At 39.9% G+C, this 24,163-nt stretch overlaps 1 protein-coding gene across 6 annotated transcripts in view; it reads left to right on the top strand.

Annotated features, from left to right (window-relative positions):
* Nucleotides 1–24,163, top strand: part of MARK3 (microtubule affinity regulating kinase 3) — a 121,404-nt gene that overhangs the window by 9,405 nt on the left and 87,836 nt on the right. For all 6 annotated transcript variants that reach the window (XM_044230622.1, XM_044230620.1, XM_044230621.1 and 3 more), the window contains exon 2: nucleotides 20,012–20,203. In XM_044230622.1, the coding sequence (XP_044086557.1) occupies nucleotides 20,012–20,203 (192 nt within the window). The remainder of the gene's footprint in view (nucleotides 1–20,011; nucleotides 20,204–24,163) is intronic.

The following is a 24,163-nucleotide window of genomic DNA, read 5'->3' as shown; positions in this document are numbered from 1 at the left end:
TTTTTATCCCTGGAATTTCTTTTCAACCTGGAAGTAAGCCAGGGATTCCAGCCCTTTCTGATCGCCATAGGGAGGACTAAAGTCTCAGTGTGTGGGGGGCTGATGCCATGTGGAGGGGGCTGGGGGAAGGGGGAAAAGGAAAAACTATTGTCCCACTTCCATTTTATTTTTATGTATTTCTAAATATTTTTTAAAATATTTTATTATTTATTTGAGATAGAGTGTGTGTGCAAGGGTGGGGGGAGGAGCAGAGGGAGAGGGACAGGCAGACACCATGCTGAGAGTGGAACTTGATTCCGAGCTCCATCCCACGACCCTGAGATCATGACCCGAGCCTAAATCAGGAGTCAGACACTCCAGTACTTTTGTTTTCTTTCTTTTTTTTTTTTAAAGTTAACTCTACTCCCAACATGGGGCTTGAACTCACATACAGCCCTGGGATTAAGGGTTGAATGCTCTACTGACTGAGCCAGCCAGATATCCCATCTCCCCTCTACTTTAAACTATCAAATTAAACCTAAAGGAGAGAACAGATCTCTTCCCTGTGACTATCCCAGCTTTAGTGTTATTTTACACAAGAATTTAAAGAATGTGCTTGGAGTTGGTCTGCAAGTAGTAATAAGGAGTTTGTGCTGACCCATATATACCTGCTTGTACAATAATTGGGAGGGCGAAAGTTGGCACTGGGAGCAAGGATTTTTTTTTTTTTTTTTGAGTCTCACTTTGTCTTCAGTGTAGAGTTTTTCAGCACTGCATTCTAGCCACCTGAGTTGTTCAGCCATGGTTGGTCTTATGTAATCTTATGTGGACTAGGTAAGGCATTTTGTAAGTGGGTTACATGGAATCTTGGTGTTCAGAGTTGAAATTTGAACAGAGCAGGAGGTGTTTTGGTTGTATTTGTTGCTAATAGTTAGGCATTTGCATTTGGGTGGATGTTCACTGTTGGGGAGTTTGTATTATGGACATTTCACATGAAAATGTATCTTGGTAGAATTTAATATAAAATTTGAATAAACTGAACCTAAAGTTTTATTCTAGAATTTTAGATAACCCCATTCTTTATGCACTAGGTACCTTTATGACTTCATTGACTACAATAGCAGATTCTAGCTTGAGAATCCTGGAGAGGAGTCCACTTAGAACCATTCCCTAATTCAGCCTTCTGAGAATTGCCAATCCTTATCCAGAAGAATAATTTAAACCAGGGCAATCAACTTTTGTTGTTGAAGGCATTTGAGGTGTTTTGATTGCATTCTGTTCATGTACTATCTTTCCTTTTCTCCGCTCCCTTGCTAGCCCTTGCCTATTCCTAGGCCCTCCTTGGTACCCATAGGCATGAATTAGCTCTATTAGTGGAATGGACTAAAGGAGTTTGTTTTCTTCTCTCAAAAGAAGGTTGACATCTAGACGTTACAGATATTTAATGATAAAGAACCTTCCACATACCATGGTAACGTATTCCAGGTTTTTTGTTTTTTGTGTTCATTTATGTTAACTTAGTTCAGGTGTTTTGTTTTAAGATTTTATATGTTTATTTGAGAGAGGAAGAGCATGAACAAGGGGGTAGGGGCAGACAGACAAGCAAACTCCCCTCTGAGCAGGGAGCTCGAAACAAGGCTAGATCCCAGGACCCTGAGATATGACCTGAGCCGAAGGATGCTGAGCCACCAAGCCGCCCCAGTTCAGGTTCTTTATATTTATTTCCTGCTTATTGTATAGTGGTTCTTAGTAGTGCTGTGGAACAACTGTGGAACTCCACAACTTAGTAGTGTAAAACAATGGCCATTTTATTACCCTCACAGGTTGTGTAAAAGGAATTCAGACAGGGATGGCTTATCTCTGTTTTTCTATGTGGGATTTGAGTTCTGAGGATCTCAAAAGACCAGGGGGATTTGAACAGCTGGGCTGGGAGATCTACATCCTAGATTGCTTCTTCACTCACATATCTGGCACGTTGGTGGAAGGCTGGGCTCAGCCAGGACTCTTGACAAGAGTGTCTGCAAGGGCTACTCCATCATGGAGGCGGCAGTATGATGAGACTTCCGAGGTTGTTCAGCATTTCAGAAGAGAAAGAAGTTGCCTGTCTTTTATGACCTAGCCTCAGAGGGCACATAGTATTACTTTTGTCATTTTTTCTTTTAAATCTGTCACAACCACCCAGATTCAACAGAGGGGACATAGACTTTAACCTTGTAATGGGAAGTGTGTCAAAGACATTGGGTTCATGTTTCCAAATCACTGTAGTAGTAACTCTTTGGGTTTATAATCCGATTTAGCATTTTATTGTGTGACCTTGGACAAGTTACTTAATTTCTTTTAAGTTGCCCCAGTTTGACCTCACAGGGCTGTTATAAGAATAAGGCCTTCTGTGCTCTGGCCTCCCTTCCCTCTTTGTTCTCATCTCCTACCTCTCTGCACCCACTACACCCATAGACCCAAGAGTCTAATTGCTGTTCTGGGAACACACCAGGAACACTTCATTTTGAGGGCCTTGGCATTGCCCTTCTCTTTGAACACGTTTCTTCCAGATATCCTCATGACTGACTTTCACACCTCCTCTTAATACATACCGCCTCAGTGGTTTAATCACCTGTGGCTCTCCCAGTCTCCCCAACCCTGATCTAGTTTTTCTTTTCTCTATTGCAGTTGTTACTTCCTACATCCCATATTATTTACATGTTTCTTATGTAGTTTGTGTTTTGTCAGTTTCCTCTAGTATAAGGAAAGCCCCACAGGGACAGGAGTATTTGTTTTGTTTACTGACGTAACAAATAACCTAGAATATGCTTGCCATTTATTAGAGATGATCAACAAAATATTGGTTGAATTAGTGATTAAATGAGACAATGTGGCTAAAGCATTTGAAACAGTGCCTGTTACATAGTAAGTAACAGTTAAATGTTAACCATTGTTAATGTTGATGGTAACTGTTCTTCTCTTCTCTGTCCCTGTGTCCCTAGCCTTTCCCCTCTGTAGTTACTCTACTGAGAGCATCTCCTCTCTCCCTTCTTAAAACCTAAGATAGCTTTCTTTTTTAAAAAAGTTTTTATTTATTTATTTTACAGAGAGAGATCACAAGCAGGCAGAGAGGCAGGCAGAGAGAGAGGAGGAAGCAGGCTCCCTGCTGAGCAGAGAGCCTGATGCGGGGCTCGATCCTGGGACCCTGAGATCATGACCTGAACTGAAGGCAGCGGCTTAACCCACTGAGCCACCCAGGTGCCCCCTAAGACAGCTTTCTTAAAGGGAGTCTTGATGATAGTGTCTGGGCTTGGAAATGGAGAGAAAGATGGTAGTGTAAGACTGGTTGAGGGAGTGATTATGAAGCCTGCCTGAGGTAGAGCGGACAAGATGTGGAGCAAAAAAAAGGAACAAAAACAAAGCATACAAGCAGTTGGGATTTGGAATTGCATATTTGGAATAGAAACAAGCCTTCAAATATAAGTAACTCGGGCGGTTAAGTGTCTGCCTTCCACTTAGGTCATGATCCCAGAGTCCTGGGATAGAGTCCAGCATCTGGCTCCCTGCTCAACGGGGAGTTTGCTTCTCTGCCCCTCCCGTGGCTCATGTGCTTTCTCTCTCTCTTGCTCACTCTCTTTCTCTCTAAGTAAATAAATAAAATCTTTTAAAATATATATATGTACCTTAATCACGACCAAGTTAATTCCCTATCCGTGCCTTAAAAATATTTCACTTTTTTTATGTTGAGATGTAATTGACATAAAAAACATATTAGTTTATTAGTATCAGGTGTACAGTGTAATGATTCAATATTTGTATTGATTGTGAAGTGATCACCACAGTAAGTATAGTTAATGAATGATTAACATTCACCACCATGCATAGTTAAAATTTTTTTCTTGTGATGAGAATTTTAAGATCTACTCTCTTAGCAACTTGCAAACATACAATACAGTATTATTATCTAAAATCACCATGTTGCACATTTACATGTGTAGTTTTTTGTTTTTTTTTTTTTTTAATCCAAGGGAATAATACCATCTACTCGGAGTTGTTGTGATTGAAGAAAATAACGCCGATAACGTGCTTGGCCCAGTCCACACCACTTCATGGGCATTCTGTGGATGTTAATTCCCTCTTAAGACAGTTTCTGTAGTGTTATTCTAAATAACTAGATAATCTAAAGTCTTTGGTTTAGCATTCCAAGTTCTTGATATTCCTTTCTAGCTTTATTTCTAACTGCTCAACTGTATAACCTTAATACCCAACCAGACAATTCTGCTTGGCTATTTGTTTACCCAGAGATCTCACACCTGGTGGTTGCCAGGTCCTGTGTTCTGAGACTGCAGAGGGACATCACAGTCTAGTACTTTAGGATAGGGATTAACTAAGCTAAGGGTTGGGGATAGAAAGGGGAACAAGGCAGAAAGGACTGCCTAGCTATGAGCATAGAGGTAAGTTGCCAGCTAGGGATTGCCGTTTGTTTTAGTTACTGTGCTCCAGGTTAGCTCTTCAGCTGGGTTAGGAGTGCCTGAAAGCTTTGGCACCATGCTCTATTTCATCACTTTGTAGTGCCTGGCACTTAGTTGCTTAGCCTGTAGTTAACTGGTCAAAAGCTACTGAGTGAAAGTTTTCTTTAGCCACAATCTATTTTGCCTTACAATCCTTCTGAGTAAATTATTTTTCAGTCCATTTCATTATTATGATAATTTACCTGTTTCACGAGTAATAGTAGTTTATTCAAAGTGAGACCAATTTCACTGAATTTATGGATATGAGCAATAATAGTTCATCATTTCTGTTTTTCATATTCTTAGAAACTTCTTGTAAATTCAGCTGCAGAAAGTCACATTATCTTTGGTCAGTGTGAGCTCCTTCTCTTGTTTTATTTACTTTTCTTAATTCCCATATATGTTTCCCATATCCCTCCCAAGAGTGACTGTTCTTTGTTTAATACATTGTAATGTGTGTATGCATTGGTGGTTCAGTGGTAGAATTCTCGCCTGCCATTGTAATGTGTGTATATGTATGTGCCCTTACAAAGTGTACATTGGCCCTTCATGTAAATACTGCATATGTCTCATCCATGCATCTGATCTTTTCTGACCACTGGCTAGCACACTCCGTAGTGTGCATCTGTCTACCATACTTGACATGTCTGCTCGCCAGGGTTAGACATTCCACCTCCTGCAGCCACAAAAATGCTATAGTAAGTATCTGCATGTGTGTCTGTTACAGAGCTGTGTGGGAATTTCTTGGGATGTATAGCTAGAAATGGACTTGCTCTGTCACAGAAAATATAGATAGGGCCAGAAGTTGCCCTTTTGGATGGCTACATCAGTCCACACTCCTGTGAGTAGTGCAGAGTGTCCCTGGTTCCTGGCATCATTTAGCATTATCCAGTTTTAATTTTTTGTAAGCCTGTTACGTGTAATGCGATAGCTCATTGTTAACTTGTATTTCTGTATATTTCTTATAGCTCCATATATTCCTTGGCTTTTGGAGTGTTCTGTAATTGCTCTTTCTCCTCTGTCCATTTTTCTCTTGGGTTGTCTTTTTCTTATTGATTCTTAGGTATTCCTTCATTTCCTAGATGTTACTCTGATATAGGTTTTATTTATTTTTTAGGTGTTTTTTTTTTTTTAAGATATTTTATTTGAGAGAGAGAGCGAACGAGCATGAATAGGGGCAGGGGCAGAGCTAGAGGGAGAAGCAGACTCCCCACTGAGCAGGGAAGCCTTACATGGTGTCCAGTCTCAGGACCCTGAGATCATGACCTGAGCCAAAGGCAGAGGCTTAACCCACTGAGCCACCCAGTCGCCTTCTGTCATCTTTCTGTAATGCCCTTCATTGAACAAATCCTTAATTTTGGTGTTACCAACATAAACTTTTGCCTTGTTTTTGTGCTTTTGATTTGAAGCTATACTCAAATACCCGGATCACCAGAATATTCTTTTTTATTTCATTTCTTAACCTTTTATCATTTTACCTTTCATGTGTATATTTTTAATCCCTCTAGACCAAGCGTGCCTTTGCATATGGTCTCAGGTAGGGATCTAGTTTTATTTTTCTTCATAGGCTTATGTGTGAACAGGTTTTCCCACTGGTTTATAGGTCTCTTTTTATTGTGTCTTATATTCCTACATACTTATATCTTAGTTTTGTATTGTGGTGCATAGGGCTGTTTATCCATTGTGCCCATACCCCACAGCTCTTCTGTTCTTTTTCATGACTGTGGCTTTGTAGTCTATCATATGAGACCATATAGTATTTGTCTTTGACTTATTTCACTATCTGTATATATATCTTCTCTATTGAACTTTTTATTTTGAAATAGTTGTAAACTTAGATAAAAATTGCCAAAGTAGGGACTCCGGGGTGGCTCAGTTGGTTAAGCAGCTGACTTCTGCTCAGGTCATGATCCCAGCGTCCTGGGATCGAGTCCCACATCGGGCTCCTTGCTTGGCAGGGAGCCTGCTTCTCCCTCTGCCTCTGCCTGCCATTCTGTCTGCCTGTGCTCGCTCTCTCCCCCCCCCGATAAATAAATAAAATCTTTTAAAAAAAAATTGCCAAAGTAGTACAGAGTTCATTTATGCCTTTCACCCAGATTCCCCTAATGTTAACACCTACATAACCATGATTCAGTTGTGAAAGCCAGAAAATTGATACTGGTTTGACAGTGTTAATGATGATGATTACAGAATTTATTTGAATTTTCACTAGTTTTTCTTCAGGGTTCTTTTTCTTTTCTAGGATCCAGTCAGAGATCCCACATTACATTTAGTTGTTGTGTCTCCTTAGTCTTCTCCAATTTGTAATGATTCCTCTGTCTTTATCTTTTATGCTCTTGACAGTTTTTTTTTTTAAAGAGAGAGAGTACCCACACACCAGTGGAGGAAGGGACAGAGGGAGAGGGAGAGAATCCCAAGCAGACTCCCCGCTGAGTGCGGATCCTGCTGTGGGGCTCAGTCTCATGACTGTGAGATCACAACCTGACCTGATATCACCAGTCTGTCACTTAACTGACCGTGCCACCCAGGCACTCCTGCACTTGACAGTTTTGACAAGTACTGGTCAGTTGTTTTGTGGAATGTCTCTCAATTTAAGTTTGTCTGATGTTCTCTCACAATTAGATTAAGATTATATATTTTTGGCAAGAACGTTCAGAAAAGATGTCATGTCTCTCTCAGTGCAATGCTGTTAGAGAGTACATAATAGAAATATGTTTTGTTATGCTTATGCTAACTAACCTTGATCACTTTTTGTTTCTGAGCCTTTTATTTTTTAATCTCTTTCATCAAGACTGACCTGGCGGGGCACCTGGGTGGCTCAGTGGGTTAAGCCGCTGCCTTCGGCTCAGGTCATGATCTCGGGGTCCCGGGATTGAGTCCCACATCAGGCTCTCTGCTCAGCAGGGAGCCTGCTTCCTCCTCTCTCTCTCTCTCTGCCTGCCTCTCTGTCTACTTGTGATCTCTGTCTGTCAAATAAATAAATAAAATCTTAAAAAAAAAAAAAAAAAGACTTACCTGGCAATTATTCATCCACGTAAACTTCAGAGTAAGATTAAAATTACACAAAAACTTAAAAAAAAATTGATTTGGAAACTACTAACTGGAAATTTTAATTGAAATTGCATTGAACCTGTGGATTAATTTGGATAAAACTTTTAGTATGCGAGGGCATGGAATTTCCATTATTGAGTATCTTTATGTCTTTTATTAAAAATTTAAAGCTTTCTCCAGAGAGCTTGATACTTGATTAAGGTAGTTTCTACCTGTTTTATACTTCTTATTGATATGATGGATGGTTATTTTTTGCTAAATGTTGTGGCAGGTTACTACAAGTGTAAAGAAATATCATTGTAGGTTGATCTTGTATCTTACCAGACTCTTTCACAAGTTCTAGTGGTATTTCTGATTCTGTTGGTTTGTAGGTAAATCATCTTATCTATAGCAATGACAATTTTATCTCTTTCCTTCTGATTCTCACATCTTGCAACTTTTTTCTTTCCTTAAAGTACTGGCCATGACCTTTAGTATTATGTTAAATAGTATCAGTGATAATAGGCAGCTTTGTCTTGTTTCTAATTTTAAACAAAGGATTCTTAAGTATCTCCACGTAGTGTAGTATTTACTTAAGGGTTTTGGTCCATGATTTTTTTTTTTTAAGATTTTATTTATTGGAGAGAGGGAGATTGAGAGAATGAGTGGGAAGGAGGGAGAGACATACCTCCTGCCTTTTGGTCCCAGGATCGTCGGATTATGACCTGAGGTGAAGGCAGACATTTAATCAACTGAGCCACCCAGTCGCATTGGTCCATGGTTTTTGTCAAATTAAGGAAGTTCCATTCTGTTTCTTGTCTGCTGAAAGTTTCTTAAATCACAAATTGTTTAATCTTATCAAATATTTTTTTCTGTAGTGAATGAAATAATCACCCCACTGCTTTCAAAATGGAATTTGATTTTCTAAGTATCTCTAAAGTACAAAATACTTGGGGGACAGCCCTTTATTGTCACAATTTAGCTTTGTAGATTTTTTTTTTTTTTTTTTTACATTTGAAAAACCTGCCCTGTGTTATGGAGGTAGCTTGTTTTTTTAGGGATTAGAAAGGATGTGTGGGTACATGTCTTGTGTTTTACAAAAGGGACCAAGCTCTATTCAGGAGGAGTTGAAACAGTGTAAGGTTGTTGTTTTAAACTCTCAAACCTGATTTTTCCCCCCAGTTTTATTGAGAAGTAATTGATGTAGATCACCGTATAAGTTTAAGGCATACAGCAGAATGGTTCAATTTATGCACATTGTGAAATGACTCGCAGTACATTCAGCTAACATCTGTCTTATTTAAATACAAAAGGGGTGCCTGGGTGGCTCAGTGGGTTAAGCCTCTGCCTTCAGCTCAGGTCATGATCTCGGGGTTCTGGGATCGAGCCCCACATCGGGCTCTCTGCTCTGCAGGGAGACTGCTTCCCCACTCTCTCTGCCTGCCTCTCTGCCTGATTGTGATCTCTCTCTCTCTCTGTGTCAAATAAATAAATAATTAATTAAAAAAAATAAATGCAGTGAAAAGAAAGAAGAAATTAATGAAGGGGAAAAATTCTCCTTTTAATGAGAATTCTTAGGATTTACACTTTTAATGACTTTTCTATGTATCATACAGCAGTGTTAGCAGTAATAACCAGGTGTACATTACATCCCTTAATTTACTGTATAACTGGAAGTTTGTACCCTTTGACCATCTTCCTCCAATTCTCCCTTCCCTTCCCTATAACTTCTGGTAATCTTAAGTATGATCTCCTTTTCTAGTAGCCTTTATTTGTTTTCTTTTTTTTTTTTTAAGATTTTATTTATTTATTTGTTAGAGAGATCACAAGTAGCAGAGAGGCAGGCAGAGAGAGAGGGGGAAGCAGGCCCCCCGCTGAGCAGAGAGTCTGGCGCAGGGCTTGATCCCAGGACCCTGAGACCACGACCTGAGCTGAAGGCAGAGGCTTAACCCACTGAGCCACCCAGGTGCCCCTACAGATGGCTATTAGTAGTACTGACATTTACCAGTATTAATTCTTCCAACACATGAACACAGGATATTTGTGTTGTCTTCAGTTTCTTTCTTTGGTGTCTTATAGTTTTCAGTATGGAGATCTTTCATATCCTAAATTTATTCCGAAGTATTTTGTTCTTTTTGATGCTGTTGTAAATGGGATCGATTTCTTTCTTTTCAGAAATCTCATTGTTAGTGGGGTTACCTGAGTGGTTCAGTTGGTTAAGCGGCAGGCTCTTGATTCTGGCTTAACTCCTGATCTGAGGGTCATTAGATCAAGCCCTACATTGGGCTTCAGGCTCAGCACTGAATCAGCTTGAGGTTCTCTCTCTCCCTCTGCCCCTCCCTTGTTTGTGACTTATAATTAAATAACTTTTTAAAGATCTCATTATTAGGGATGCCTGGGTGTCTCAGTTGATTAAGCATCTGACTTTGGCTCTGGTCATGATCCTAGGGTCCTGGGATTGAGTCCTCGTCAGGCTCCTTGCTCAGCGGGAATCCTGTGTCTCCCTCTGCCGGCTGCTCCCCCTGCTTATGCTCTCTCTCTCTCTCTGACAAATAAATAAATAAAAATCTTTGAAAATAGGGGCGCCTGGGTGGCTCAGTGGGTTAAGCCGCTGCCTTCGGCTCAGGTCATGATCTCAGGGTCCTGGGATCAAGTCCCGCATCAGGCTCTCTGCTCAGCAGGGAGCCTGCTTCCCTCTCTCTCTCTGCCTGCCTCTCCATCTACTTGTGATTTCTCTCTGTCAGATAAATACATAAAATCTTAAAAAAAAAAATCTTTGAAAATAAAAAATCTTAGTGTTAGTTTATAGAAACACTACTGCTTTTTTTTATTCAATTCTCTATCTTGCAGCTTCACCAAATTCATTGATTATCTGAATATTGATTATATCCCAACAGTTTTTTGGTTGAGTCTTTAGGGTTTTCTGTATCTTGTGCTTTGCCAGATAGATACAAGGCCAAGACTGGAACCATATTTACTACGGTAAAAAAATAAAAGATAAAAGATCATGTCTTTTTTTTTCTTCAAGATTTTGTTTTTAAAGTAATCTCTCCACCCAGTGTGGGGCTTGAATTTACAATTTACTCCTGAGATTAAGAGTCATGTGCTCTACCAGTTTAGCCCTCCAGCACCCCTATAAAATCATCTTTTGCAAATAGAGACTATTTTACTTCTTTTCCAATTCTTTTTTTTTTTAATCTTTTTTTTTTTTTAAAGATTTTATTTATTTATTTGACAGAGCGAGATCACAAGTAGGCAGAGAGGCAGGCAGAGAGAGAGAGGAGGAAGCAGGCTCCCTGCTGAGCAGAGAGCCTGATGCGGGGCTCCATCCCAGGACCCTGGGATCATGACCTGAGCCGAAGGCAGAGGCTTTAACCCACTGAGCCACCCAGGTGCCCCATTCTTTTCCAATTCTGATACCTTTTGTTTTTTTTTCTTGGCCTAATTGTTCCCATTAGGACTTCTGGTACTATGTTGAATAGGAGTTTTGACAGTGGGTGCCCTTGTCTTGTCCTGATCTTAAAGGAAAAGCTTTTTATCCTTTCACCATTTATTATGTTAGCTGTAGTTCTCACGTATATAGACTTTTTATGTCAAGATATGTTCTTTCATTGCCTAATTTGTCAAGAGTTATCACCATAAATGGATGTTGACTTTTAAGTCTGGGATTTTGTTGGATGCCTTTTCTGTGTCTATCAAGATGATCATGCAATTATTTTCTTTTACTGTTAATGTGGTATATCACATTGATTGATATGCCAAATTATCCTTACATCCCAGGGTTAAATCCCTCTTTATCATGGTAAATGGTCCTTTCACTTTGCTGCTGAATTCAGTGTGCTAGTATTGAGAATGGAGAATTTTTGCATCATATTCATCAGGGATTTGGCCTCTTGTTTTTGTTTTTGTTTTAGTAGTGTCATTTTCTGCTTAAACCTGATTTAAGTCGGCTTCTCAAGTTTCAGGTTGATGGTTTCCCAGATAGACACAAGGAAAAGCCTGGAACCGTATTTATTATGGTAAATTAAAAATAAAACTTGGTGTGTACCTTAGGTATATTCTCATTTGTATCTTTTGGTTGTGTGATTTATATTTGATGACTCTTACATACGGACTTTTTTTTAGAGAAAAACTAATATATATAACATAAAATGGAATGCGTTCCCCATTCATTTTTCTTATTGCTTCTTACATTAGCATTGATAGATAGTAATACTTCGGCTGAAAGTAAAAAACCCAAACATAATGGCTTAACCAAATAGGGGTTTGCTTTTCTCAAAAAAGACATCTAGGGAGCTTCTAGCTTTGGTTCAGTAGTACAATAATATTGGAGTTGGTGGTTTTTATTTTTTTCTTTTCTTTTCTTTTTTAAGATTTTATTTGACAGAGAGAGAGAGACCGTGAGAGAGGGAACACAAGCAGGGAGAGTGGGAGAGGGAGAAGCAGGCCTCCCTTGGAGCAGGGAGCCCCATGCGGGCTTGATCCCAGGACCCTGGGATCATGAGAAGGCAGACGCTTAACAACTGAGCCACCCAGGCGCTCCTGGAATTGGTGGTTTTTTTAAAAAAACTTTTGTCTTTTCTTTCATGTTTGAGACCTTATGGCTGCAGGATAACTTCTCCATCTTCAGTTATGGTTGTATTTTGAAGGTACGATAAAGGAGGAAGGGACCGTACTAGTGTATCTGTTCCCCTTTATGAGAAACAAAAGATTTTCCCAGAACCACCCCCCCCTCCCATGGCCTTCATTATGAGAACTGGCCAGAACCAAGCCATACGGTACATCTAACTGCAGAGAAGTTTGAGGAGATAAGTATTTAACTGGCCTTGTAGCCTTGCCAAACACATTCAGGTTCTCTTGGTAATGAAGAAGGGAGAATTTAATACTGAGTAGGTAGCTATATTGTTTGCTCCATTCTCTAATATATCACCTGGAAAATTAAATGTTTTTGCATTAGGGTTTTTAGTTTGAAAATGGACACTTTATGAATTTGTTAATAATTTCCTGTCCTTGGCTTGCTTTTGATTATTTTCAGTAGCAGTGGCCGTAATCTCATTTTCATGGTGGCTGAAGTGATATAAGCTCAAATCCATGGGAGAGAGGTTTCAGGACTCCCTCAATCTTTAAGAACTAAATTTAACAGCTTTGAGTACCAATTACATGCTTAGTGCTGCCATACAATATTGTAATAGGAAAAATGAAGAATTCTGTAACCTTTTTTTTTGGTCCTCACGTTGTTTACTGGCTGGCTCCTTAGTGAGAAGGAAAAAAAAAAAGCCTGTGCATGAACTAATTGGCTAATAGTACAAGAATTTAGAATTATTTGTTAAAATGATTAGTATCCATACTGAGTGCTATAAGATTAGAAACTTTTTTTTCTTTAGGATCACTGATAGAAGCATGGAAAGAATAAAATGAAGGCCAAGTAGAAGCACTACTAACTGTTACAGGGCCATATCAAACTAATGTAAGAAGCAATAAGAAATGAATGGGGAATGCATTCCATTTTATGTTGTACCTGTTACTTAAAAATGGGTCCATGTATAAGAGCCATCAAATTTAAATAATTATGTAACTGGAAGACACAAATGAGAATATACCTTAGACACACATATACCCCCAGAAATTATCTTTAATTTTTTTAACATAATAAATATGATTCCAGGTTTGCCTTTCTACCTTCCTGAAAGCACCAACTTGAAATTTGAGAAGGCTGCTTAAGAAATCAGTTTTAACTAGAAAAGGACCCTACTAGAAGACCATAGGCCAATATCCCTGATGAATACATTGCTTCTGTTTTGAGAGAATTTTTTTTTTTTCTGAGAGAGAATTTTTTTTAAGTTAAACACATTAGAATTCTTTTTGTTAAGATTTCATTTTTAAGGAGTACCTGGGTACTCAGTTGGTTAAGTGTCTGCCTTCAGCTCAGGTCAGGATGCCGGAGTCCAGGATGGAGCCCTACTTGAGGCTCCCTGCTGCCCCTCTACCTTTCCCTGTGCTTCTACTCTCTCACTCTCTCTTGCTGTCTGTCTCAAGTAATAAAAATCTTTTTTTTTTCCGTCAAGATTTTATTTATTTAATTATTTGTCAGAGAGATAGAGAGCATGCAGGCAGAGTGGCAGTCAGAGGTGGAGAGAGAAGCAGGCTCCCCGCCGAGCAAGGAACCCGATGAGGGACTTGATCCCAGGACCCTGGGATCATGACCTGAGCCGAAGGCAGTAGCTTTACTGACTGAGCCACCCAGGTGTCCCTCAAATAATAAAATCTTTTTTAAAAAAAGATTTTGGGGGCACCTGGGTGGTTCAGTCAGTGAAGTGTCTGCCTTTGGCTCAGATCATGATCTCAGGGTCCTGAGATTAAGCCCTGCATTGGGCTCCCTGCTCAGCAGAGAGCCTCCTTCTCTCTCTACCTCCGCTGTTGCCCTTTTTGTGCTCTCTCTCTCAAATGAATAAACAAAATCTTAAAAAAAAAAAAGATTTGTATTCTGTATACCCAACATGGCGCTCTAACTCACAACCCCGAGATCAAGAGTCCCGTTCTGGGCACCTGAGTGGCTCAGTAGGTTAAAGCCTCTGCCTTCAGCTCGGGTTGTGATCCCAGGGTCCTGATCCGAGGGTCCTGGGATCGAGCCTCACATCAGGCTCTCTGCTCAGCAGGAAGCCTGTTTCCTCCTCTCTCTGCCTGCTTCTCTGCTTACTTGTGATCTCTGTCAAATGAATAAATAAAATCTTAAAAAAAAAAGTCCCATGCTTTACCAACTGAACCAGCCAGGCACCATTAGATTTTTTAATTTAAGGACTTTATGTTAAGGAAACATCAAACTAAATATACTAAGTTTAACTCTCTTATAATTTAACAAGCATTGTATATTTCAATCTGTTGTCTGAGTTTATAAGCTAATGGGGGAAATAGAAGTTTCTTTTTTGGTTTGTGTTATGATTGTTTATTTGCATGAGTATATTAGTTTAGTATAAATGAGTATATTAGTTTAGGTTAAGTTATACTGTGATAACATACACAATCCAAATTCTAGTGGATTAACACAGTAAAAACCTTTGTTTACACAGTTTGCCAGAGGGCTCACTGGCTCCATGAAGATTGAGCTCCCTGCCCAGGCCAGTTTGGTCTTGTGCCCTTCCTTCTGCCTTTGGGCAATGCTCAGGATTCAGGAGAGCAGAAAATGGTTGGAGTCAAGCACGAGCAGTTAAGTGCTTCTGCATGGGAATGCCATGTCACTTTCACTTACATCCCATTGGCTACACTTAGGCACATGGCTGTGCCAACTCAAATGAGGGAAGCTGGTGTGAGTTCCTTTGTGAAGTCAGTGGACTCCTCCACAAACCCAGAAGCTAAAGAGTCAATATGGTGGATAATAGTTGTCTACAAAAAGTAGCATAATATAGATAAATACAAAGTATCTCCAGAGCCCAAAGGAAAAGAAAAAAAAAATGTAATGGGTTGCAGGAAGAGTCATGGAAAGCTTCACAAAGACAGTAACAAATGATCCAAAGATAAAGGAATGAGTAGGGTTTTCTTAGGTTTGAAGAGAAGAAAGGGCACTCAAACTGAGGGACCAGGACCATGCTACAGAGTAGTGGATGCTGTAGCCTGAAAGGAACAGATTAGATCACAGAGAACATGGGATTCTTTTCCCATTCATTCAGAAACAATGTGTTGCACAGCTGCTCTGTGCCAGATACTGCTCCCAAGTTCTGGGAGTATTTGATAATGAACAAAACAGACAAAAATCCTTGTCCTCCTGAAGGTTACATGTAGTGGATGCTAAAGAGGTACTCTTTTATCATAAGTAGGTTGGGAAGTAAGAGTAAGCAAAGGTATAAACTTTGGACGCCTGTGCATTTTAAGATTCTGTTAATACTTGTATTTTACGTGCAATAGAAGACAGTTGATTTGCACGTGTTAATATTTTGTCCATTTAACTGTGCCTCATTCTAGAAAATAATGCATGAAAAGCTGGATTTATAAAACATTTAAATTAGAAAATAATTTTTACATTACAAAAGATTTTTAACCCAAATTTTGGATAGTAGTATAATTTTTTAAAAATTTATTTATTCATGAGGGACAGAGAGGCAGAAGAGGCTCCCCTTGGAGCAGGGAAACTGATGTGGGACTTGATCCTGTGGGATCATGACCTGAGCCAAAGGCAGATGCTCAACCAACTGAGCCATCCAGGCACCCAGATAGTAGTATAATTTTAATGACTGTATTTTCATTGTGTAGATAGTAAAACCACTTGACACGTAGCTCATGGGAACAGGTTTTTTGTTTTATGCACTGCTGTGTTTCCAGTACCCAAAACAAAGACTGGCACATACATGCATAAAATCTGGGGTGCCTGGGTGACTCAGTCAGTTCAGCAGCTGCCTTCGGTTCAGGTTGTGGTTCCTGGAACTGAACCTTGTGTTGGGCTCCCTGCTTATTTGGGAGCCTGCTTCTCCCTCTCATGCTTCTTCCTCTCTCACTCCCCCTGCTTGTGTTCCCTCTCTCGCTGTGTCTCTCTGTCAAGTAAATAAAATATTTTTAAATAAATAAATAAACCATACTCTATTTGATATACAAAATTGCATGACAGCAGCACTTTTTTTAAAAAAAGATTTTATTTATTTATTTGACAGAGATCACAAATAGGCAGAGAGGCAGGCAGAGAGAGAAGGGGAAGCAGGCTCCCTGCTGAGCAGAGAGTCCGATGTGGGGCTCGATCCCAGGACCCTGGGATCATGACCTGAGCCGAAGGCAGAGGCTTTAATCCACTGAGCCACCCAGGCGCCCCAGCAGCACGTTTTGTTTACGAGTGTACCTGTTTTGTGTGAAGCTCTCCTCTTATAACTTAGTTGCTGTTTTAGTTTTATTTCTTTGATAAACAGATCCTCTTTTTTTTTTTTTAAGATTTTATTTATTAATTTGACAGAGAGAGATCACAAATAGGCAGAGAGGCAGGCAGAGAGAGAGAGGAGGAAGCAGGCTCCCCGCCGAGCAGAGAGCCCGATGTGGGACTCGATCCCAGGACCCCGAGATCATGACCCGAGCCGAAGGCAGCGGCTTAACCCACTGAGCCACCCAGGCGCCCATTTATAAATAGGCTATTTCTCCAAAGTTCTTATTTGGAAATTAGAATCCTTTTTGTTATAGGAACAGTATTACAAATGACTTACATCTGTAGCTGGTTTATAAAAGCCTATTTTACTTTAAATAATACATTTACAATAAAAACAAAAAAATTGTGTGCATGCAGTATTATATGATAATTAAATAAAACAGAAGCGAACCTATCCTAAAACCTGGTACATGAGGGAGAAATAGTTAATTAGAGGATATGAGGAAGTAGATGGAGTTTAACAGGGAAATTCTGAAAAACATCTTTGAAGACTTCAGAAGCTAGTTGCACAAATGCTTAAGCTTTTACTTTAGAACACTTGTTTTTCCTTTTTCCTTGATATGTGTGTTACAACATAGTTTCTTAGGTTTGTCAGCTAGATTCAGGCTTGTTTTGATCTAGTAGTGAGAGAACCAGGAGAAAGAAGGGACATTTTCCTGCATAAAAAGAAAAGAGAAAAGAATGAAGATTTCCTGTGTACGTATGAGTGCTGGGAGAGAAAGCAGTGCCCTAGAGGCAGGCAGTGGGCCACAGCATCCTTCATGTGGGGCAAAAGGAAGCTCGAAGCAGCTGGATGTTTATGCACGCAGAATTGTACACAGTGGGTGTTTGTAATTCTAGTACCTTTCTATTTAATATGGTTAGAGGTATGTATGCTTTGTTCTACTTTTATGGAGCTTGTTGAGTATTCATTTAACATTTATCAAGGACCACATAGTCTAGCTGGGGTTTTTTTTAGGTTTTTATTTTTATTTGTTCTTAAAAATTTTGTTTATTTATTTATTTTAAGATTTTATTTATTTATTCAACAGAGAGAGATCACAACTAGGCAGAGAGGCAGGTGGAGAGAGAGAGAGAGGAGGAAGCAGGCTTCGCACCAAGGAGAGAGCCCGATGCAGTGCTCGATCCCAGGACCCTGGAATCATGACCTGAGCCAAAGGCAGAGGCTTTAATCCACTGAGCCACCCAGGCGCCCCCCAGATTTTATTTATCTGTTTGACAGAGATCACCAGTAGGCAGAGAGGCAAACGGGGCGGGGCGGGGCGGGGGGCGGCGGGGAGACAAGCTCCCCGCCAAGCACAGAACCCGACGCAGGGCTCAATCCCAGGACCCTGGGATCGTGACCCAAGCTGAAGACAAAGGCTCTAACCCACTGAGCCACCCAGGCACCCCTAAAGTTTTTATTTTAATTCCAGTTAATGTATGGTGTTATATTAGTTAAAGGTGTATGATACAGTGACTCAACAACTCCATACATGACCTGGTGCTCATTGAACCAAGCGTGCTCCCTAATCCCATCACCTCTTTCCCCCATTCCCTCACCCACCTCCCCCCCAATAACCATCAGTTCTCTATAGTTAAGAGTCTGTTCTTTGGTTTGTCTCACTCTCTCTCTTCCCCCCACCCTTTACACATCTGTTTTGTTCCTTAAATTCCACATATGAGTGAAATCATATGGTGTCTGTCTTTCTCTGACTGACTGACTTTGCTTTGCATTTATGCCCTCTAGGTCCATCCATGTTGTTGCAAATAGGAAATTCATTCTTTTTTATGGGTGAATAGTATTTCATTGTGTGTATATGTGTGTGCGTGTATCTCCTTTTTTTTTTTTTTTTTTTAGGTTTATTTGAGAGCAGTGGGGGGTGGGGCAAAGGAAGAGGGAAAAGTGAATCCCTGTGAGCAGGGAGCCTGACATGGGGCTCAATCCCAGGACTCTGAGATCATGACCTGAGCTCAATGGACTGAGCTGCCCAGGTACCCCTGTATCTTCTTTATCCATTCATCAGTCTGTGGACATCGGGCTGTTTCCACATCTTGGCTATTGTAAATAATGCTGCTATATAATAGGGATGCATGTACCCCTTTGAAGTAGTGTTTGTTTTTTGAGTGTAAATACCCAGTAGTGTGATTGCTGGGTCATAGGGTAGCTCTATTTTTAACTTTTTGAGGAACGTCCGTACTGTTATCCAGAGTGGCTGCACCAGTGTGCATTCCCACCAGCAGTGCACGAGGGTTCGCCTTTCTCCATGTCCTTACCAACACCTGTTGTTTCTTGTGTTGTTGATTTTAGCCTTCTGACAGGTGTGAGGTGATATCACATTGTAGTTTTAATTTGAATTTCACTGATGATGAGTCATAATGAGCTGCTTTTTATGTGTCTGTTGGCCATCTATATATATTTTGAGAAATATCTGTTCATATCTTCGCATTTTTAAAAAACTGGATTATTTGGGTTTTGGGTGTTGAATTTGATAAGTTCTTTATATATTTTGAATACTAACTCTTTAACAAATACATCATTTGCAGATATCTTTTCCCATTCTGTAGGTTGCCTTATTTTATTTTATTTTTTAAGATTTTATTTATTTATTTGACAGAGAGAGAAATCACAAGTAGGCAGAGAGGCAGGCCGAGAGAGAGGAGGTTGCAGGCTCCCCACTAAGCAGAGAGCCCGATGTGGGGCTCGATCCCAGGACTCTGGGATCATGACCTGAGCCGAAGGCAGAGGCTTAACCCACTGAGCCACCCAGGCACCCCTCTCTAGGTTGCCTTTTAGTTCTATTGATTGTTTCCTTTGCTGTGCAGAAGTTTTATATATATATTTTTAAAGATTTTATTTATTTATTTGACAGAGAGAGATCACAAGTAGGCAGAGAGAGAGAGAGGAGGAAGCAGGCTCCCCGCCGAGCAGAGAGCCCGATGTGGGACTCAATCCCAGGACCCTGAGATCATGACCTGAGCCGAAGGCAGCAGCTTAACCCACTGAGCCACCCAGGCGCCCAGAAGTTTTATATTTTAATGTAGTCCCAGTTATTTATTTTTGCATTTGTTTCCCTTGCCTCAGGGGACCTGTCCAGAAAAAAAGTTGCTACAGCCTCTGTCAGAGAAGTTAATTGTCTGTGCTGTCTAATCTGGCTGCTGCTTGAAACACATTATTTTGAATTACTGTTAGCAGCATAGTGTAGAAAGAAATTGGGAATACAGATTCTCTTTGGATCTTTCACTAAATAGTGACATGGCCTTGAATAAATCACAAAAATCTCCTCCTCTGGTGAGGGATCATATGTACAAGTGCACTTAATAGCTGATGGACAGGTTACATTCTTTCTGATGTAATGCAGTCTTGTTACTCCTATTTTATGTTGCAGGCACATACAGAAAATATCTCATTTCCTTCTGATCACCCACTTCAACCCTTGATATTTTTCTTCTCAGCATTTGCTTGTTTTCCTCATAGATTTAGATCATGTTGGGCAAATTCCTTTAAAGTGCTAGATGCATTAAGATTAAAAATAAAGCAGTAATGTTTTGTTTCTTCAACTAGGGGCTTTTAAAATTTGGCAAGTACCATGTGTTCTTTCATTTCCTTATTTTTGTGTATGTTATATTGTAGCACACGTCACATGGAGATGGGCGGCCAGAAGTTTCTTCTCGCACTGGGCGCTCTGGAGCTCGGTGTAGAAACTCTATAGCTTCCTGTGCTGATGAACAACCTCACATCGGAAACTACAGACTGTTGAAAACAATCGGCAAGGGGAATTTTGCAAAAGTGAAATTGGCAAGACACATCCTTACAGGCAGAGAGGTAAATATTAAGCCTAATTTCTTTTATGACACCAACTCTATTTAGTTTCATATGAGAGAGAGAGGAAGATAATGTATATATTTGAGTTCATTTCTAAGCTAATTAAATATTGTTTTTAAGAACAAGAAACTTACATACTAATTATCTGGGAGTTCTTTTGCTTTCTCATTTATTTAAATGAAGTAAGTATTACATCAAGTATTTGAGCTTTTGCCTTAAAAAATGGGTACTGTCTTGTTCTTTTTCAGTGTAAACCTCTGCCACCAGGGTAAAAATTCCTCTGAACTTCATGTATAAGCTCATAGTACTTGCAAATCAATAGTGTTGTCTGTTCTTAGAGATTTTATCATAAAGAAGTTTCTCATTTTCCCAAATAAACTTTTCTCAAAGCTTATGTTTGATTGGTTGTTGTGTAGGAAGGCATATGCTTTCCCGACTTTTGTGGTTGGCTTTCTGTTCAGCTCCATTCGGAGTTTATCAAAAGTACATTGGTTAAAACTACTAAATTGACTCCCTCCTGTTCTACGTGTACAATACAGAACCTGTTTTGCTTCTTTGACTTCTTTCATTTAGATCTTTATGCCTGCTCTTCCCTCTGCTTGAAATACACTTCACCCTTTTGTGTGGGATCACTTCTGGGAAGGAGTTGTTGACAGACTCTCTTTTCCCAGGCATGGGACTCAGGTTAAAAATCCTGATACTTCCCCTAATATAGCATGCTTTATATTATATTGGAATTGCTTATTTCCCAATCTTTCCCCTCCAGGCTTTAGGGCAGATACCCATACTTAACACAGTGTTTGGCACATAGTAGGTGCTTAATAAATGCATGTTGAATGATTGTAATGGTACTTTTTTAAAAAAGATTTTATTTATTTATTTGATAGAGATCACAAGTAGGCAAAGAGGCAGTCAGAGGGGGTTGGGGGGAAGCAGGCTCCCTGCTGAGCAGAGAGCCCGATGTGGGACTCGATCCCAGGACCCCGAGATCATGTCCTGAGCCGAAGGCAGAGGCCCAACCCACTGAGCCAGGTGCCCATAATGGTACTTTTGAAGGAACCTAATTTTTAAAAAACATTTATTTATTTATTTATTTGTCAGAGAGAGAGAGAGAGAGAGCTCAAGCAGGGGGAAGTGGCAGGCAGAACAGGCAGAGGGAGAAGCTGACTTCTGCTGAGCAAGGAACCCAGTGTGGGACTCCATCCCAGGAGCCCGGGATCATGACCTGAGCCAAAGGTAGACACTTAATGGAGTCACCCAGGTACTCCAGAAAGAAGCTTTTTGAAGACATGTTTTCCCTGTACCAGAGCCTCCTGATAGGTGTGCCAAGACAGTGTTATAGATGTGTCGTGGTAGTGATGCTTACAGCCCACCATGCCTGGGGCTGCTGGAGCAGGACCCTGGGCCAGTCATTCCATCAGTAAGCAGCCTGTTTGCTGCAGTGTGCCTGATGGATATTCTCATTTTCTGTGTGTACTGGGAGCTGAAGAAGGTTGGGAACCACGGGTCTGCACTTAAAAGTTAGCCACTTCATGCTTCAGATCACCTTTAATGACAAATCCCTGGTTAGTACTTGTTGAGGTACCTGGGTTGCTTTAGAGTGAGGAGAAGCATGAGCAGGTGGGGCTTTCCTTGCTGTCCTTGATCAGAACTTTCCTAAATAAGGCAAAAACCTCTTGAGTTTAGGCCCCACCAATTCTAGGTGGTTACTTGGCCAGTTTCCTTACATGGGCAGCTGGTAGGTTGGAAGAGGAATGGGACAGACAGACCCTCTACCCTTCTCCTTAGCTGCAGTTCGGCCCACTGTGTTTGTATCTAGTAGGTTCTCTCTCCAGAAATCTGGAATCTGACTAGCAGAGTGGCTTAATTTAAAATTTTTCTGTTCTTTTTTTCCCTAAACTTTTAACTAAGCCATTTTACTCTACTTTTTTGTTTTTGCCCTATTGTAGATATTAAGCAGAATCATAGAAAATGTAAACATTGTATTTCTATATTACAGAAATTTATTATGTAGGAAGTACAAGTTCCTTGAGATTTCTCTCCTCAAAAAGAAATCAGCAGTTTCAGCAGTTTGGTGTATATTCCCACAGTTTTTTATACAGACATCAACTTTTTGTTTATTTTAACAAAGGGACTCATGGATAGAATAGTCATTTTCTTAGCAACATACTTGACCATGTCTGAATCTTAGTGCTCATAGATCTGACACATTCTCTTTCCAGTGTGTGCTGGTGCCATGGTTTATCCCCTGTCAGTGGACATTGAGTGGTTTCTGATTTTTTCCTGCTGTAAACATCTGCAGTGAACACTCCTTAACATAACTGTCTACTCTTATTAAGAGTGTTTCTGTAGGATAAACTCCAAGCAGTGGGTGTCTTGGGTCAAAAAGGATGATTATTTGACATTGTAATGGGTGCTGCTAAATTGCTTTTGAGAAAATATCAGAGTACTTTATTATCCTACCATACTGAATGAAAGTATCCATTCTTCTATACCCTTACTAATACTATGTAGATAATTCTTATCTGATGGACAAAAAATTGTATCTTTTTAAAACTTGCTTCCTTTTGATAACTAGATTGATGATATTTTCATGTATTTTTGTCATTCATATTTGCTTCTTTTTTTTTTTTTTTAAAGATTTTATTTATTTATTTGTCATAGAGAGAGAAGGGAGAGCAAGCACAGGCAGACAGAGTGGCAGGCAGAGGCAGAGGGAGAAGCAGGCTCCCTGCCAAGCAAGGAGCCCGATGCGGGACTCGATCCCAGGACGCCGGGATCATGACCTGAGCCAAAGGCAGCCGCTTAACCAACTGAGCCACCCAGGTGGCTCATATTTGCTTCTTAAAATAAGTTTCCCGTTTGTATCCTTTATCCATTTTTCTTTCCTCTTTCAAATCTTAGTGATTGGGATGCCTGGGTGGCTCAGTCAGTTAAGTGTTTGACTCTTGGTTTCAGCTCAGGTCATGATCTCATGGTTGTGGGATTGAGCTCCCTCTCGGGCTCTGTGCTCAGCTAGAAGTCTCCTTCAGATTCTCCCTCCCACTTCTCCCTCTCTCTCAAATAAGTAAATAAAAGTCTTTAAAAAATAAATAAATCTTAGTGATTTAAACCCATTATGTGTTTCATGCATCAGTCTGATCTGTCTGGGTTTCATGACTTGGTGAGAAAGGTTTACTTTGTCCCAAGATCTAAAACATGGTTATCTTCTTCAAACACTCCTATGGTTCATGTTTGAATGTTTCATTCATTTGGTATATATTTGGGGAGATTAATATGAAGTGTAGGGATCAAACTTTTTTTTCCCATGTGGATTACCACTTGTCCTGGGATCATCTCTCTTTTTCCCCAAGTGAAGATACCTGCTTTTTCACATACCAAATTCCCATATATGTCTTTTTGTTTCTCTGATCTCTTTGTTTAGTCTTGTACCCATACGGTGGTAATTTTATTACTGCAGCTTTGAATTTTACATTTGTATGTTTTAGAGTAGGTTAAATGCTCTGCAGATTATTCTTATTTTTTAAAAACTTCATACCTGTTCTTGCCATTTAGTGTGTATCTTAGAGTCAAGATACTATGTCCCAAAAATAGTCTTACTGGAATTCGGTAAGATTAATTTCGATCGGAATTAACTGAATTTATAAACTGATCTGGGAGAAATTTGTTATTTTAATGATATCAAGTCCTTCTATTTAGGATGTGAAATATGTCTCAATTTTGTTTGGGGGGTTTGTAATTTTCTTCCTCTAGGCTCTGGATCATTCTTTCTTTAAGGGGGTTACAAATAAATTCTACAGAGTAGGTAAATGGTTTACATAATTCTTAAGTTCATTCCAAGGTATTTTAAAATTTTTGTTGCTGCTGTGAATGGCATTTTTGCCTTTGTTGTTATGAACAATGTGGGAAGGCTGTAACATGTGTAAAACATCTTGTATCAGAGCACCCTTTATATTCACC

The sequence above is a fragment of the Neovison vison genome, chromosome 13 (assembly GCF_020171115.1).
Source record: "Neovison vison isolate M4711 chromosome 13, ASM_NN_V1, whole genome shotgun sequence".
Taxonomy (NCBI): domain Eukaryota; kingdom Metazoa; phylum Chordata; class Mammalia; order Carnivora; family Mustelidae; genus Neogale; species Neogale vison.
This window is presented reverse-complemented; position numbering and strand designations above follow the sequence as displayed.